The sequence below is a fragment of the Artemia sp. Qi Xiang Cuo genome, chromosome 21 (genome assembly GCF_049724085.1).
Source record: "Artemia sp. Qi Xiang Cuo chromosome 21, ASM4972408v1, whole genome shotgun sequence".
NCBI classification, from domain to species: domain Eukaryota; kingdom Metazoa; phylum Arthropoda; class Branchiopoda; order Anostraca; family Artemiidae; genus Artemia; species Artemia sp. Qi Xiang Cuo.
In genome coordinates this window covers 11284997-11297511 of record NC_142814.1, presented here as the reverse complement: position 1 = coordinate 11297511, position 12515 = coordinate 11284997, and the positions used below count along the sequence as shown (strand labels likewise).

The following is a 12515-nucleotide window of genomic DNA, read 5'->3' as shown; positions in this document are numbered from 1 at the left end:
TCTACGCATTGCGGCAGATAAATTGCAGTAGTAATTTGTACAAAGGGGGCCAAATATACATATATACAATTAAAATTAGTTAAGTAAGATTGTTCATAGTAGGATAAGTGTTCGTTTTCCGGTGGGAAAAAGCCATCTAGATAGGTCACGATTTTCGAAAAATTCGTGTAAGGCCTTGATTTTGGATATAAACATTTTTCATATAAATAGCATTACAAATACCGAGAAGTCAAATACCCTATTGATTTTACTCTCTACAAGGAATAAAATAGATTAAATTAAACTTCTTATGGGAAAGAGATTTTGGGAAAGTATTTCGTTTCACCGATCGAAGTTTGGTCTCATCGTGCCATAATTATAAGTCAGTAGAATATACAAAATAATTAAAACCGCTAAAGAAAGTAAAAAGAAGTCAGAAAGCAAATGGCATAAATAAAAGGAAGAATAGATAAAATAAATAAATTAAATCATAAATAAAAGGTAAAACTAATGGTATGATTTATTTATTTTTTGTAGTGTTGGCGAAAAATGTTTTTAAGGAATTTTGTAAAAATGAATTTCTTTTTAACAAATTTATTTGTTAAATATTGAATTAAAAATTCAAGTTCCGCTTCAGCTCAAAAGAAAGAATGTCCAGTTGAAAGTAATTCAAACACCAAAATTTTAGACAGCTACACACACAAAACAAACACACACTTACAGAACAAACACAAAAAAATCCTTCCGATTTTATCAAAAAATGCAAACACAAAAATTTTAGAACTAAAAAATTTATCAACACAAACTAATAGTTAACGAGATGGCTGTACTAGCCTATTAGCGCAAGTTTATCAAATTTCGGTGCCAATGGCGGGATAGCTACACGAAGATCCTTTTCTATCACCAAATTAACACGATTTTTTTTTTCATTTCAGCTAATACAGAAAACCCTGTTTTGCAAGAACTTGATTTCCGAATGGCAGCAATACTTTTAAAGCTTTATTTGACAAAATATTATATTCACTCATAATGTCTATCCAAAATTGAATTAGAGATACATTTTGAGATAATCCAATCAATTTTCATTCTCATTATTATTAATTCAAATTCTTAATCTTCTTCGTTAATAAATGGATACTGCATCAGCGCATATTTGGTAAAAATCGACATCATTAAAATAATTAAAAAAAAATGAATTAAAAAAGCATCCAAATGTTCAACAGCTTCATTTTTTTGTGTGGAAACAAGTTAAGCTTATTTTTCTCCAAGTTTACTTTCCTTAGCTCCGACTTTTTCAGGGCCCAAGACCACCTTTGCCAAAAACTCTAAAATCCGTTAGCGAAATCACCAACATGAGTAATTACGCACTGACACAACTAAGTGACAGGACTTTTCAAGAAGTCAACTAGAGTTCGAGGGTAAGGCGATCAGAGTAACTGTGGCTACGGAGGGTAAAACGCTCGGAGTTGACTTCAGTTCAGCTATAATCAACACAATTTCCAGGGTCGAACGCAACCTTAGGTTTTGATGCTCGCCTTACCAGGACAAGGCGAAAAGTACATTCAAAGCGTTTTTAAGGGTTAATTGAAAAAATTAGGGATTTAGGTCAGTTATTTACCCTAGAACTCAACTCATTTCTTAGGGGGGAGGGGGATAAAGTGTCTTTGAAAGCGTTGGTCTTTTCTATGTGCAGATATGAGAAATTATAGAAAACTATAGAAATATCGAGAATTTTTAGGGGGGGGGGTCACTAGGTACACAGAGGCCCCTTTTGAAGCCGAGATTATGTTGCCGAATAGCTCAAGTAAGAAATTTCGGTGTGGTTTTTCTTTGTATGGCCGCGAAATATTACAGTCCAAAAAGTACTACGCTCTAGTTTATTTTGTGTGTTCTTTAAGCCTATCTACATCCTTACCATAATTTCAGGTTTACCTACCCCTATACCACCGGAAGAATCAGCAAATGGAACAAACAAAAAGATGCCTGTTTCTTCCCCTGGACGTCATCCAACATCCCGAAGAACTGCCTCCCCCAAAAAATCTTCTAAGCCAATTTATCTTGATCTCGCATATGTTCCACATCATGGCAACCCTGACTACTGTGACGTTGAGTTCTTTAAGCGAGTTAGGGCCAGGAATTATGTATTCAGTGGTGTGGAGCCAAGTATGAAAGTATTCAATGCATTGCTTGAAGCTAAAATGCAATGGGAAGGAGATGATAAAAATTTAGGTAAATTTGATTTTTTTTTTTTAACTATAATTAAAAAAAATTAATTTTAAACGAAGTAATTGACAAAAAAACATAATAAAAAATAAATAAACTTCAAAGAAAAATCATGGTTGTTTTATTTAAGAAGTTCCAGACTTTACCCCAAAATTTAAAATGAACTTTCAAAATTATGATTAAAAAATCAAACAAAAACAAATTTTTATAGTGAAAAATCTAAAAGTCAATTTCTATCAAACGTTTATTTTATAGATGACCTATTTTACTTTTTTATTTTATTTTTTTACTTGTTTTACTTTTTTTTAATGATTTTTTTGCTAGTTCAAAAATGTTTAAAAGAAAATCTTATTATAAAGAAACGCTACTTTATAGTGCTGATTCGTGTTCTTTTGTGTTTTTTGTTTACTACTAAGTTATTTTTCCTCAAAACTTCCAAAATATAGATGGTAAATCTTCAGACGCTCTTTGAAGTTTGAAACTTCAACGATAAAATACAATGAAAAAAGATGATAAAAATTTAGGTAGTTTTGAAATTATTTTAGTCCTAAATTCCAAAAAAAGGGTAATTAGGTAATTTAAAAGACTAAAAAAAAGAATTCAAAGGAAGATAATGTTTGTTTATATAAAGAGTTTCAAATTTTAACCTTAACATTGGAAATCAGCTTAAATTATGATTCAAAAACTTAACAAAAAGAAACAGATTTCAACACTGTAAAATCAAAAAGACAATTTTCACCGAACCCTTCTTTTGTAGACGGCGTGTTTTAGTTTTGTTTAGAAGATTTTTTAAGTGATTCTTCTTCTTTTCTTACAAATCTTAAATTTTTTTTATTATAAATACAAGACTGCTCTAAAGTGTTTAATATTTTATATGTTATATTTACTATTTAGTATACCAAGGTAAGTTTTTTTTTCTCAAAACCTTTAAAATATGGATGGTAAATCGTCAGAAGCTTCTTTAAGTTTCAAAATTTAGTGTAAATTTGAAAATTAACCATTATAATTAATTTATTTTTAAGAAATCAACTAATTTTTTTGATCAACAAAAGTAACTTTTTCTTTGGAAATTAAATAAAGCAAAAAATACATAGAACCAGTTTGAAAAGACCTAACTGTGTTCTTGGAGTTTTTACTCTTTCTCCTCATTCTCATTTTATCTTTTGAGTTGCCATCTTCTTCTATTGCTTGTTAGTTTCAAACCGTAGCTCCCGAAAGGGTATGGGCAATAACTTTTTATATAGGAATTTAATTTACAACAAAAATCAAAATTTACTTAAAATTTAAATAATCGAAAATTTACTTATCAGTTTTAGTCAAAACTCAAGAAAGTTAATATTTGTGTAAAAACTGAAAAAAAATGTAACCGTTTTCGTAGATTTTTTTTTCTTTTCTTTGTAATTCTCATTGTTCTATTTTAGAGATATCAAATTCCTCTTTTATCTTTTATCTTTAGACCCTAGGTGCAAAGAATAGATTAATATGGTTTCCTTCCCCATCAAGAAGCGTCTGAAGACTCGTCAAGCACATTTAGAACTTTTCATAAAAAGAAACTTAAAAAACTTTTAAGTACTTTAGAGCAACCCTTTTGTTTTATTTGTTTTTGATATCAAAAGGAATTGTAAATAAAAATAAATAAATAGGCGAATAAAACTAAAGCGCATTACCTGTAAAACAAACATTTAGTTTAGATAAGATTTCATTAATACAAAAAATAAAACATTTAGCAAAAACATCCTCCCCCCACAAGACTCTATGACTGGAAATGTTGGGAGAAAGAACAAAAGGAATAAAAGCTAATTTTCAGATTTTCCACAAATCAAAAGTTTTGCCCTGGCCTTCTAATCAACGAAATTAGGAGAACTTTTGTAAAAAAGAAAGAAAAGAAAAAGAACTAAAAATTGTTATCTTTAAAATAAAAATTTAATTAAGATTGAGATAAGGTTTTATTAAAACAACAAAACACAGAACATTCAGCAACAAACACCAAATCCCCACCCCATAAGGCTCTATAGCTGGAAATGCTGGGAGAAAGAACAAAAGTAATAAAATTAAATATTCAGATTTTCCAAAAATCAAAATTTTTGTCTTGACATTATGAGACATTTCATAGCAAGTTACGTGCAAAATAAATGTTTGGTAAAAATTAATTTTTCAGGCTTTCTTCTACTAAAAATTTGACCTAGTCCTTCAACCCAACAAAATCATTAAAGAAAGAAAATGAAATGAGGATTCTGTGATATGACAAATTACGTTATTTTTTTTCTGAATATATGGTGGAAAATAGCACAGAAAATTTAGTTTTAATTTCTTGATAAGGTTCAACTCAAAATCAAAACACATTACACACTTTTGAAAGTATAGAACTACAATAAGTGTTGATTTTTGAACTATGTCAAACCCAAATCCCTTAGAGTGCCAAGACTGTCAAGATATTTTTTTCCCCTGGACCCATTTTAGGTCTATTCACATCCAAAAACCGCGTCTTTCAAGAACTTTCCTTTTGGCTGTTTCAAAATTATAAAGTCCTTTAGTACAGTACAGTGTTGCCACGTTGACCCGTGAAAATAAGTCAGCAAAACTAATTAGTAAAACTGGACAACGCTGTTCGTCCATCGGAACTTTACACGATTGTACAGATGTACGATTGTAGATTTACAATCTGTTGATTCCCGAAAAGAAAGCTGCACCTTTAAAAGAAAGCTACACCTTCAAAAGAGAGCTACACCTTCAAAATAGAGCTACACCTTCAAAACAAAGCTACACCTTCAAAAGAGAGCTACACCTTCAAAATAGAGCTACACCTTCAAAATAAAAATACACCTTCAAAAGAGAGCTACACCTTCAAAAGAATGCTACACCTTCAAAGGAGAGCTATACCTTCAAAAGAGGGCTACACCTTCAAAAGAGAGCTATATATTCAAAAAGAGAGCTACATCTTCAAAAGAGATATACACCTTTAAAAGAGAGCTACTCCTTGAAAAGAGAACTACACCTTCAAAAGAGAGCTACGCCTTCAAAAGGAAGCTACACCCTCAAAAGAGAGCTACACCTTCAAAAGAAAGTTACACCTTCAAAAGAGAGCTTTACCTTCAAAATAGAGCTAAACCTTCAAAAGAAAGCGACACCTTCAAAAGAGAGCTACACCTTCAAAAAAAAGCTACACCTTCAAAAACAGCTACACCTTCAAAAGAGAGCTCCACCTTCAAAAGAGAGCAATACCTTCAAAAGAGAGCTACATGTTTAAAAGAGAACTACACCTTCAAAAGAAAGCTACATCTTCAAAAAGAGAGCTACATCTTCAAAAGAGAGCTACGCCTTCAAAAGAGAGCTATACCTTCAAAAGAGAGCTATACCTTCAAAGAAGAGCTATACCTTCAAAAGAGAGCTATACCTTCAAAAGAGAGCTAAACCTTCAAAAGAAAGCTATATCTTCAAAAAGAGAGCTACACCTTCAAAATACAGCAACGCCTTGAAAAGAGAGCTATGCCTTGAAAAGAGAACTACACCTTCAAAAGAGAGCTACGCCTTCAAAAGAGAGCTAAACCTTCAAAAGAAAGCTACATCTTCAAAAAGAGACCTACATCTTCAGAAGAGAGCCACACCTTCAAACGAGAGCAACGCCTTGAAAAGAGAGCTACTCCTTCAAAAGAGAGCTACAACTTCAAAAGAGATCTACACCTTCAAAAGAGAGCTACACCTTCAAAAGAGAGCTACACCTTCAAAAGAGAACGAAACCTTCAAAAGAAAGCTACACCTTCGAAAGAGAGCTACACCTTCAAAAGAAAGCTACACCTTCAAAAGAAAGCTACACCTTCAAAAGAGCTACACCTTCAAAAGAGAGCTACAACTTCAAAAGAGAGCTACACCTTCAAAAAGAGAGCTGCATCTTCTTAAGCTGTTTGATGCCATGTTGGTGATCTTCACCCCAGCCTCTTTTTTCTTCAATTTGACGCCTACCACTACCAAAAACTACATATGAATATCTTTCTTTAAAAATTGAATTCCAGATTTTCCTAAATTTCCTGATGTTTGTAAGTTTCCACTTAACCAATTCATACAATTTCATTTTCACTGTCCTTGCTACTTTAAATAAAGACCCTGGAATGTTAGAGACACTAGATACACTGTATAACTTAACACCAGGTTAAGCTTCCACTTAACCAATTCAAACAATCAGACTCATTTTCACTGTCCTTGGTACTTTAAGTAATGACCCTGGAATACCATAAATACCGGATGCACCAGATAATTTAACACCATTTTAAGTTTCCACTTAACCAATTCAAACAATCAGACTCATTTTACTGTCCTTGGTACTTTAAGTAATGACCCTAGAATACCATAAACACCAGATGCACCAGATAACTTAACACCAGGTTAAGTTTCCATTCAACCAATTCAAACAATCAGATTCCTTTTCACTGTCCTTAGTACTATTAGTAAAGGCCTTGGAATACTAGAAACACCAGATGCACCAAATTTTTCAACATCAGGTTAAGTTTCCAATCAACCAATTCAAACACTCAGATTTCATTTTCTCTTTCTTTAGTACTATTAATAAGGACCTTGGAATACTAGAAACACCAGATTTTTTAACACGAGGTTAGGTTTCCATTTCAACAATTCAAACAATCAGCCTCATTTTCACTGTCCTTGGTACTTTAAGTAATGGCGCTGGAATACCATAAACTGCAGATGCACGACATAATTTAACACCATTTTAAGCTTCCACTTAACTAATTCAAACAATCAGACTCATTTTCACTGTCATTGGTACTTTAAGTAAGGACCCTAGAACACCATAAACACCAGATGCACCAGATAACTTAACATCAGATTAAGTTTCCATTCTACCAATGCAAACGATCAGATTTCATTTTTACTTTCTTTAGTACTATTAGTAGAGAGCTTGGAATACTAGAAACACCAGATGCACCAAATTTTTCAACATCAGGTTAAGTTTCCACTCAACCAATCCAAACAATCAGATTTCATTTTTACTTTCTTTAGTACTATTAGTAAAGACCTCGGAATACTAGAAACACCAGATACACCAAATGTTTCAACACCAGGTTAGGTTTCTACTTCACCAATTCAAACAATTCGACTGATTTTCACTGTCTTTTGTAATTTAAGCAAAGACCCTGGAAAACCAGAGACACCAGAAACCAAACACCAAATAACATAGCACCAGGTTAAGTTTCCACTTCACCAATTCAAACAATCATATTCCATTTTCACTTTCCTTGGTACTTAAGTAAATATCCTGGGATACTAGACACACCAGATACCGCTACTCTTGCATCTTCCTTTTTATTTTATTTTTCAACAAGTTCGTAAATTGACAACTCCGAACAAGGTCTTTGGTCATAAGCAACACAATATATTTTGTGAAGCACAAGGCAGACTCATAGCACTTCCATTTTGTCGCAAGTAACGCTATAAACAGTTGGATTTTGGGGAAACTGTGAATACCCAGTGTGTGAGAAATAAGTCCCAAAGTAAACCCAGGGTTACGAGTTCAAAGAGGGTAGAGTTCTTATAGCTACTTTCTAGTAATCGCTCGATGACTATATTTTTGTTTGTAGTTTTTTGGAATTAATCAGTTTTATTTGATATCAATCCGCCCTAGCTGAGTGTTTAGCGCGCTTGACTTGAGACCCTTTATCTGAGAGGACACGGGCTTGAGTCCTGGAGCCGCTGGTTATTTGGTTGGAACGGGGGTCAGTGTCATGACTTTGTAAGCTCAGCCAGATTCGACCCAGCTCTAAATGGATACCCGGAGAAATTTGGAAGAGTTAAACAGGAAGGGTGTGCGAAAGCACAGCATGAATGCCCTCCTCATTGCGTTTCCTGGCTGAAAGGCCATGAAAAGGAGATAAGCACAGCCGATAGGGATTGTAAAATCCAATGCCGTATTTTTACCTTTACCTTAATCCGTTCTTAGGGGATTTCCTTCTGAAAATATAAAGCTAAAATCAACCAAGTGATTGTATGATATCATATGGTATATCCAAATACTAGAGTTACGTGGTCCATGATGTACAAAAAGGGCCTCGGAACAAAATCATAAGAAAAAATTACAAAAAAACAACAACTCAACCATTATCATATAATTACCACCGTTCTCCAAAAATCTCTTTGATGTATCGCCACATGAACCTAATTCACACACGAATGTCAGGGGGGAGTCAAACCCCTCCCAAGATCTTTAAAATTAACGATAGTCTGTGTGATTCTCATATGTATATTTTTTGATTTGACCCTGTCTCCTCCCACCCAAGTAAAATGAAGACGATTCAGAGTGCACGTCTGATGGCATATACTAAAAATATAAAGATTGGCACAATCATTATTAATATCAACAACTTACTGCAGCACCAAGCCACATTAGGCCGACACGGCTGCGCACGCTCCTCTTCCATCCTAATCTATTCAAAGTTTAACTCTTAAAACCCTCCCATGAAGTTCCTGTTTCCTTTAAATCTTTAGATATTTTTTCGAGTACCGCATTGCCTTTCTATGACGAACAAATAAAAGTTCAGATAGAACTCCTTTTATTAGACAGTGACAAACAGATACATAAATTTTTGGATATTTGGACCACATACACCAATGATCATCATCAGCAGATAATCTAAAGTATTACAATTATAAGAAACTATATTTATAGAATATAAAATAATTACTTCCGGGTCACAGATAGTTTCAGTTCACTGGCTGAGAGAGGTCATTAATAGGGTTCATTCAAAGTCTTAAGTTATCTCCTGATAATGATCACTGATGCACGTTGTTGAAATACCCAGAATTTTTTCGTATCTATTTTTCACTGTCTAGTAAAAGGACTTATCCCTATTTGAACTTTTATTCGTTCCTTTAAATCCTTTCTCACGACCTCTTTACACTTCTCAAGTGTCAGTCACATATTAAATTTAAAATTATGTTTTTAATTATAAGTTTTGTTTTCAGATGTAACGATTATACCGACATACGATTCCGACTCACTTGGTACATGGGTGGCTAACCATGAGGATGTCCTTGCCCGCAACCGAATTGATCTTGCTCCATCAGCCTCCAGATGTACCATCAACCTCCAAGATTATGACTCCGCCTGTTCTGCCTACAGATTGGAATTTTAGGTGTCACATCTGGCCAATCAGATGCTGCAACAATTTCACAACTGGCCAATCAGAATAGACTTGTTCTTAGTGAGATTACGATGGATGTGATATTTTATTAGTGTAATAGTGGTATAGACAGTTAGACCCTGAGGACGTGGTAGATACCCAGTTTTTTAGAAGAATCGTTTTGGGTATCTACCCAAACGATTGGGCAGATATCCGGTGTTTTAGAAGAATCGTTTTGGTAGTTTATCATCGTGAATTTACGATCTGATTTAGTTGTTAGGTACATAGTCTGAAGTCATAAAATATGATTAGGGCCAAGTTTATCTTCTTAATTTCCATGTAGTGGTAATTTTGGGGGGTGTTCCAGAACTCAATTACCCTTAATATTAAATAATTATCTGTTACTACCTTCATCCTAAAATGGCAGATAACAATAAATTTAACGACTAAACTGTTTATAATATAAAAATACAGTAAACACACACGAACACGGTACGGTTGGGTTACCATTAAGAGCAGATACTCTGCGCTGAGCGCTTAAAGAGCAGCTTTGTAAGACCCTCCGCCTCCATTTGGAATGGTCTCTCACAAGGCCGTATCCAGGGGAGGGGAAGGGGTTAGGGGGTTTGGATCCCCCACCCCACACCCTTTAGATGTGTTTTTTATGCCCCCCCCCCCAACAAAAATTCCCAATGGATTTATACAATCTGTGGATTTCCTTAAAAGGAAGTCCAACTGATACAACTCCAGGGGAAAAGCCTAGATAAAGCGGTATATCAGCAAGGACGTATCCAATATTTTTTTTTGGGGTGGGGGGAGGGGGGACGATTTACAAAAAAATGCATAAAAACTTGTTTATGTTTATTTTGTTACGTTTTTGCGAGTTCGACATTTTTTTTTTTGGAGGGGGGGGGTCTAACCGGCACACCCCCCCCCCCCCCCCCCATGGAAACGGCCTTGTATACCAGACGTTAAGTTATTACTTTTTAGTAGCCTGATAATGTGAATTTTACCATAAGAAAAAACTAAACAGGGCTAACAATTTAGTCATATTTACACCTATAGTAACATATATTTCTTAAATTCAGTGTTATCCGTTATATTGGTCCAAAAGTAAATATAAATAACCATTAATAATAGTTTTGTTTTGGAACACACCCTTGATACTGAGTCTCCAGATTTATAAAAACGCTGACATATTCCACGATTCAACACAGCATATTTGTTTTAATGGAACTTTGGTGACTTTTGATCCATAGCGAATGCCCAGAAATATAATGGCTAATTACGCGAACCAATAGCCAAGACCTAAAATACAGCCTTGGTTATAACCCTGAAACAAAATCACATTTTTATTTCAAATTGATTTGTTGGAAACTGTTTCCGGCTTTAGCTAAATCTATTCTTTTTAAGACTCGAAATATTTTATGATTATGGCTTATTATTGATATACTTACTATTTTAATGCATTTATGTTTGTATTGGGAAACGCTCCCAATATACTAACTATATAGTTAATAATATAATCAATATTAATGTTAGGAAAGAACGAAGGTTGTACCTATAGCTGGGCTGTATCCAGGATTTTCTTCAAGGGTGGGGGGGGGGGTCAGCTCTTTTATTTGTATTTTTAGGTCAAAGAAATTTTTCTAGTTTTTTCAAAGAAAAAGTATTGTTACCTCCATTTTACAACTAATTTAAGAGTTGGAACAATATTTTGGGGGGAGGGGCTCAGTCCGGTAACCCCTATCTCAGGATACGGCCCCGGACTATAGTATGGATATATTCTTTTGAATATTCAATAGAGGTAGCTTTATAGTAAAAGTTTAGGACGTTTAAGATATATGAGTAGGTGATATCTTTGTTCTTTAAAAGTTTTGTGCTTTGTAATTGCTTTTGTGATTTCTAAGTCACACTTGGCTTTGTTTCTGTTTGGTCTTGATGCTGTGATAAATTCTTTCGAATGTTTGCATAACTTATATGTAATGTTACGGATTTGTTAACTAGGATTTTCAAATTGTCTTAATTTTCCTTTAGAAATATCTAAGAAACTGTAATCCCTAAATATTATGTTTGTATAATCCAAAATCTTGAATACATTTCTTAAATCCATAATTTTTGAGGAGTGTAAAAATCATTGCCAAACAATTCATTTGAATGTTTCAAAATATAAATCAATTTTAATGTTTTGGATTTGCTTTTAAGGATTTGAAAACTATATATACTTCCCTTAAATAAAGAAACTGTGATTGAAGAAAAAATCACATCTTTTGAAAAAGATATAAGAATTATAATTTTAAAACTGAAAAAAAGGTAAGCATTTTTCCTAGTTTGTTACGATTTGTATATTTTCTAAATTATCCTAAAATATGTTTTAAAATGAACGACGGCCAGAACTTTTGAAACTAAATTATTATTTATTAGTTTTAAGATTGGTATGGCTGCAGCTTTTTACAAAATGATCAGAAAATGAACATACTGCAAAAACTTTAAAGCACTCTCAAATTTGTTACGTGGCATCCTATTCATGTGTTCTTATGTTCACTTTATATTAACGCAGGCCATAATCAGAACCAGATTGCCACTTTTTTACAAGATGTTTTGTACATCTAGACCACAATGGAAACTAACTGTGGCTTCTAATAGTGTTCTGAAAACCACCGCAAGAGGTTGAAAATAATCTCTGTATGGAATGGTGTTAAGAACAAGATACTATGAAAAATATTAATTTCAATGTTCGAGGTAAGTTTACTGATAAGGTAAGGCATTTGATGTCCATTGTCCATGACGTTGAAGAGGAAGTGTTTTGAGAGTACTTTTTCGTTTCCAGTATAAGCTTTTCAAAAAATTCTTAATAGTTTGGGCTTTTTATTACCACTCGCGTTCGAAGTTTTGGCTGTCACTGACTTAAAATCAATTAACAATTTTCTTTCCTGAAAACATATTAAACTTTCAGAATATTAACATGAATTATGTTTAATCTTATGAAATTCCATAAAAATCAAAAGTGCATTTCAAAATTTTGCATTCCGTATCGCTTCTTTTCTGTGGTGCTCTTAGATTAAAGGATGAAATTATAAAAATATGAAGGAAAATAGTTTAGCGAGAACTTGCATTTTTGTTTCTTCAATACTTTATGTTGTTGTTTTCCTGTACTTTCACTTCTTGCAATACTTGCACTAG

General features: G+C 33.5%; 1 protein-coding gene across 1 annotated transcript in view; it reads left to right on the top strand.

Annotated features, from left to right (window-relative positions):
• The window catches only part of LOC148939235 (uncharacterized), a 271064-nt gene extending 260884 nt beyond the window's left edge, over positions 1 to 10180 (top strand). Inside the window, exons 13-14 of the mRNA XM_089106820.1 lie at positions 1906 to 2208; positions 9175 to 10180. Coding sequence (XP_088962946.1) covers positions 1906 to 2208; positions 9175 to 9344 — 473 coding nt within the window. The 3' untranslated portion in view covers positions 9345 to 10180. The remainder of the gene's footprint in view (positions 1 to 1905; positions 2209 to 9174) is intronic.
• The last annotated feature ends 2335 nt before the right edge of the window (positions 10181 to 12515 follow it).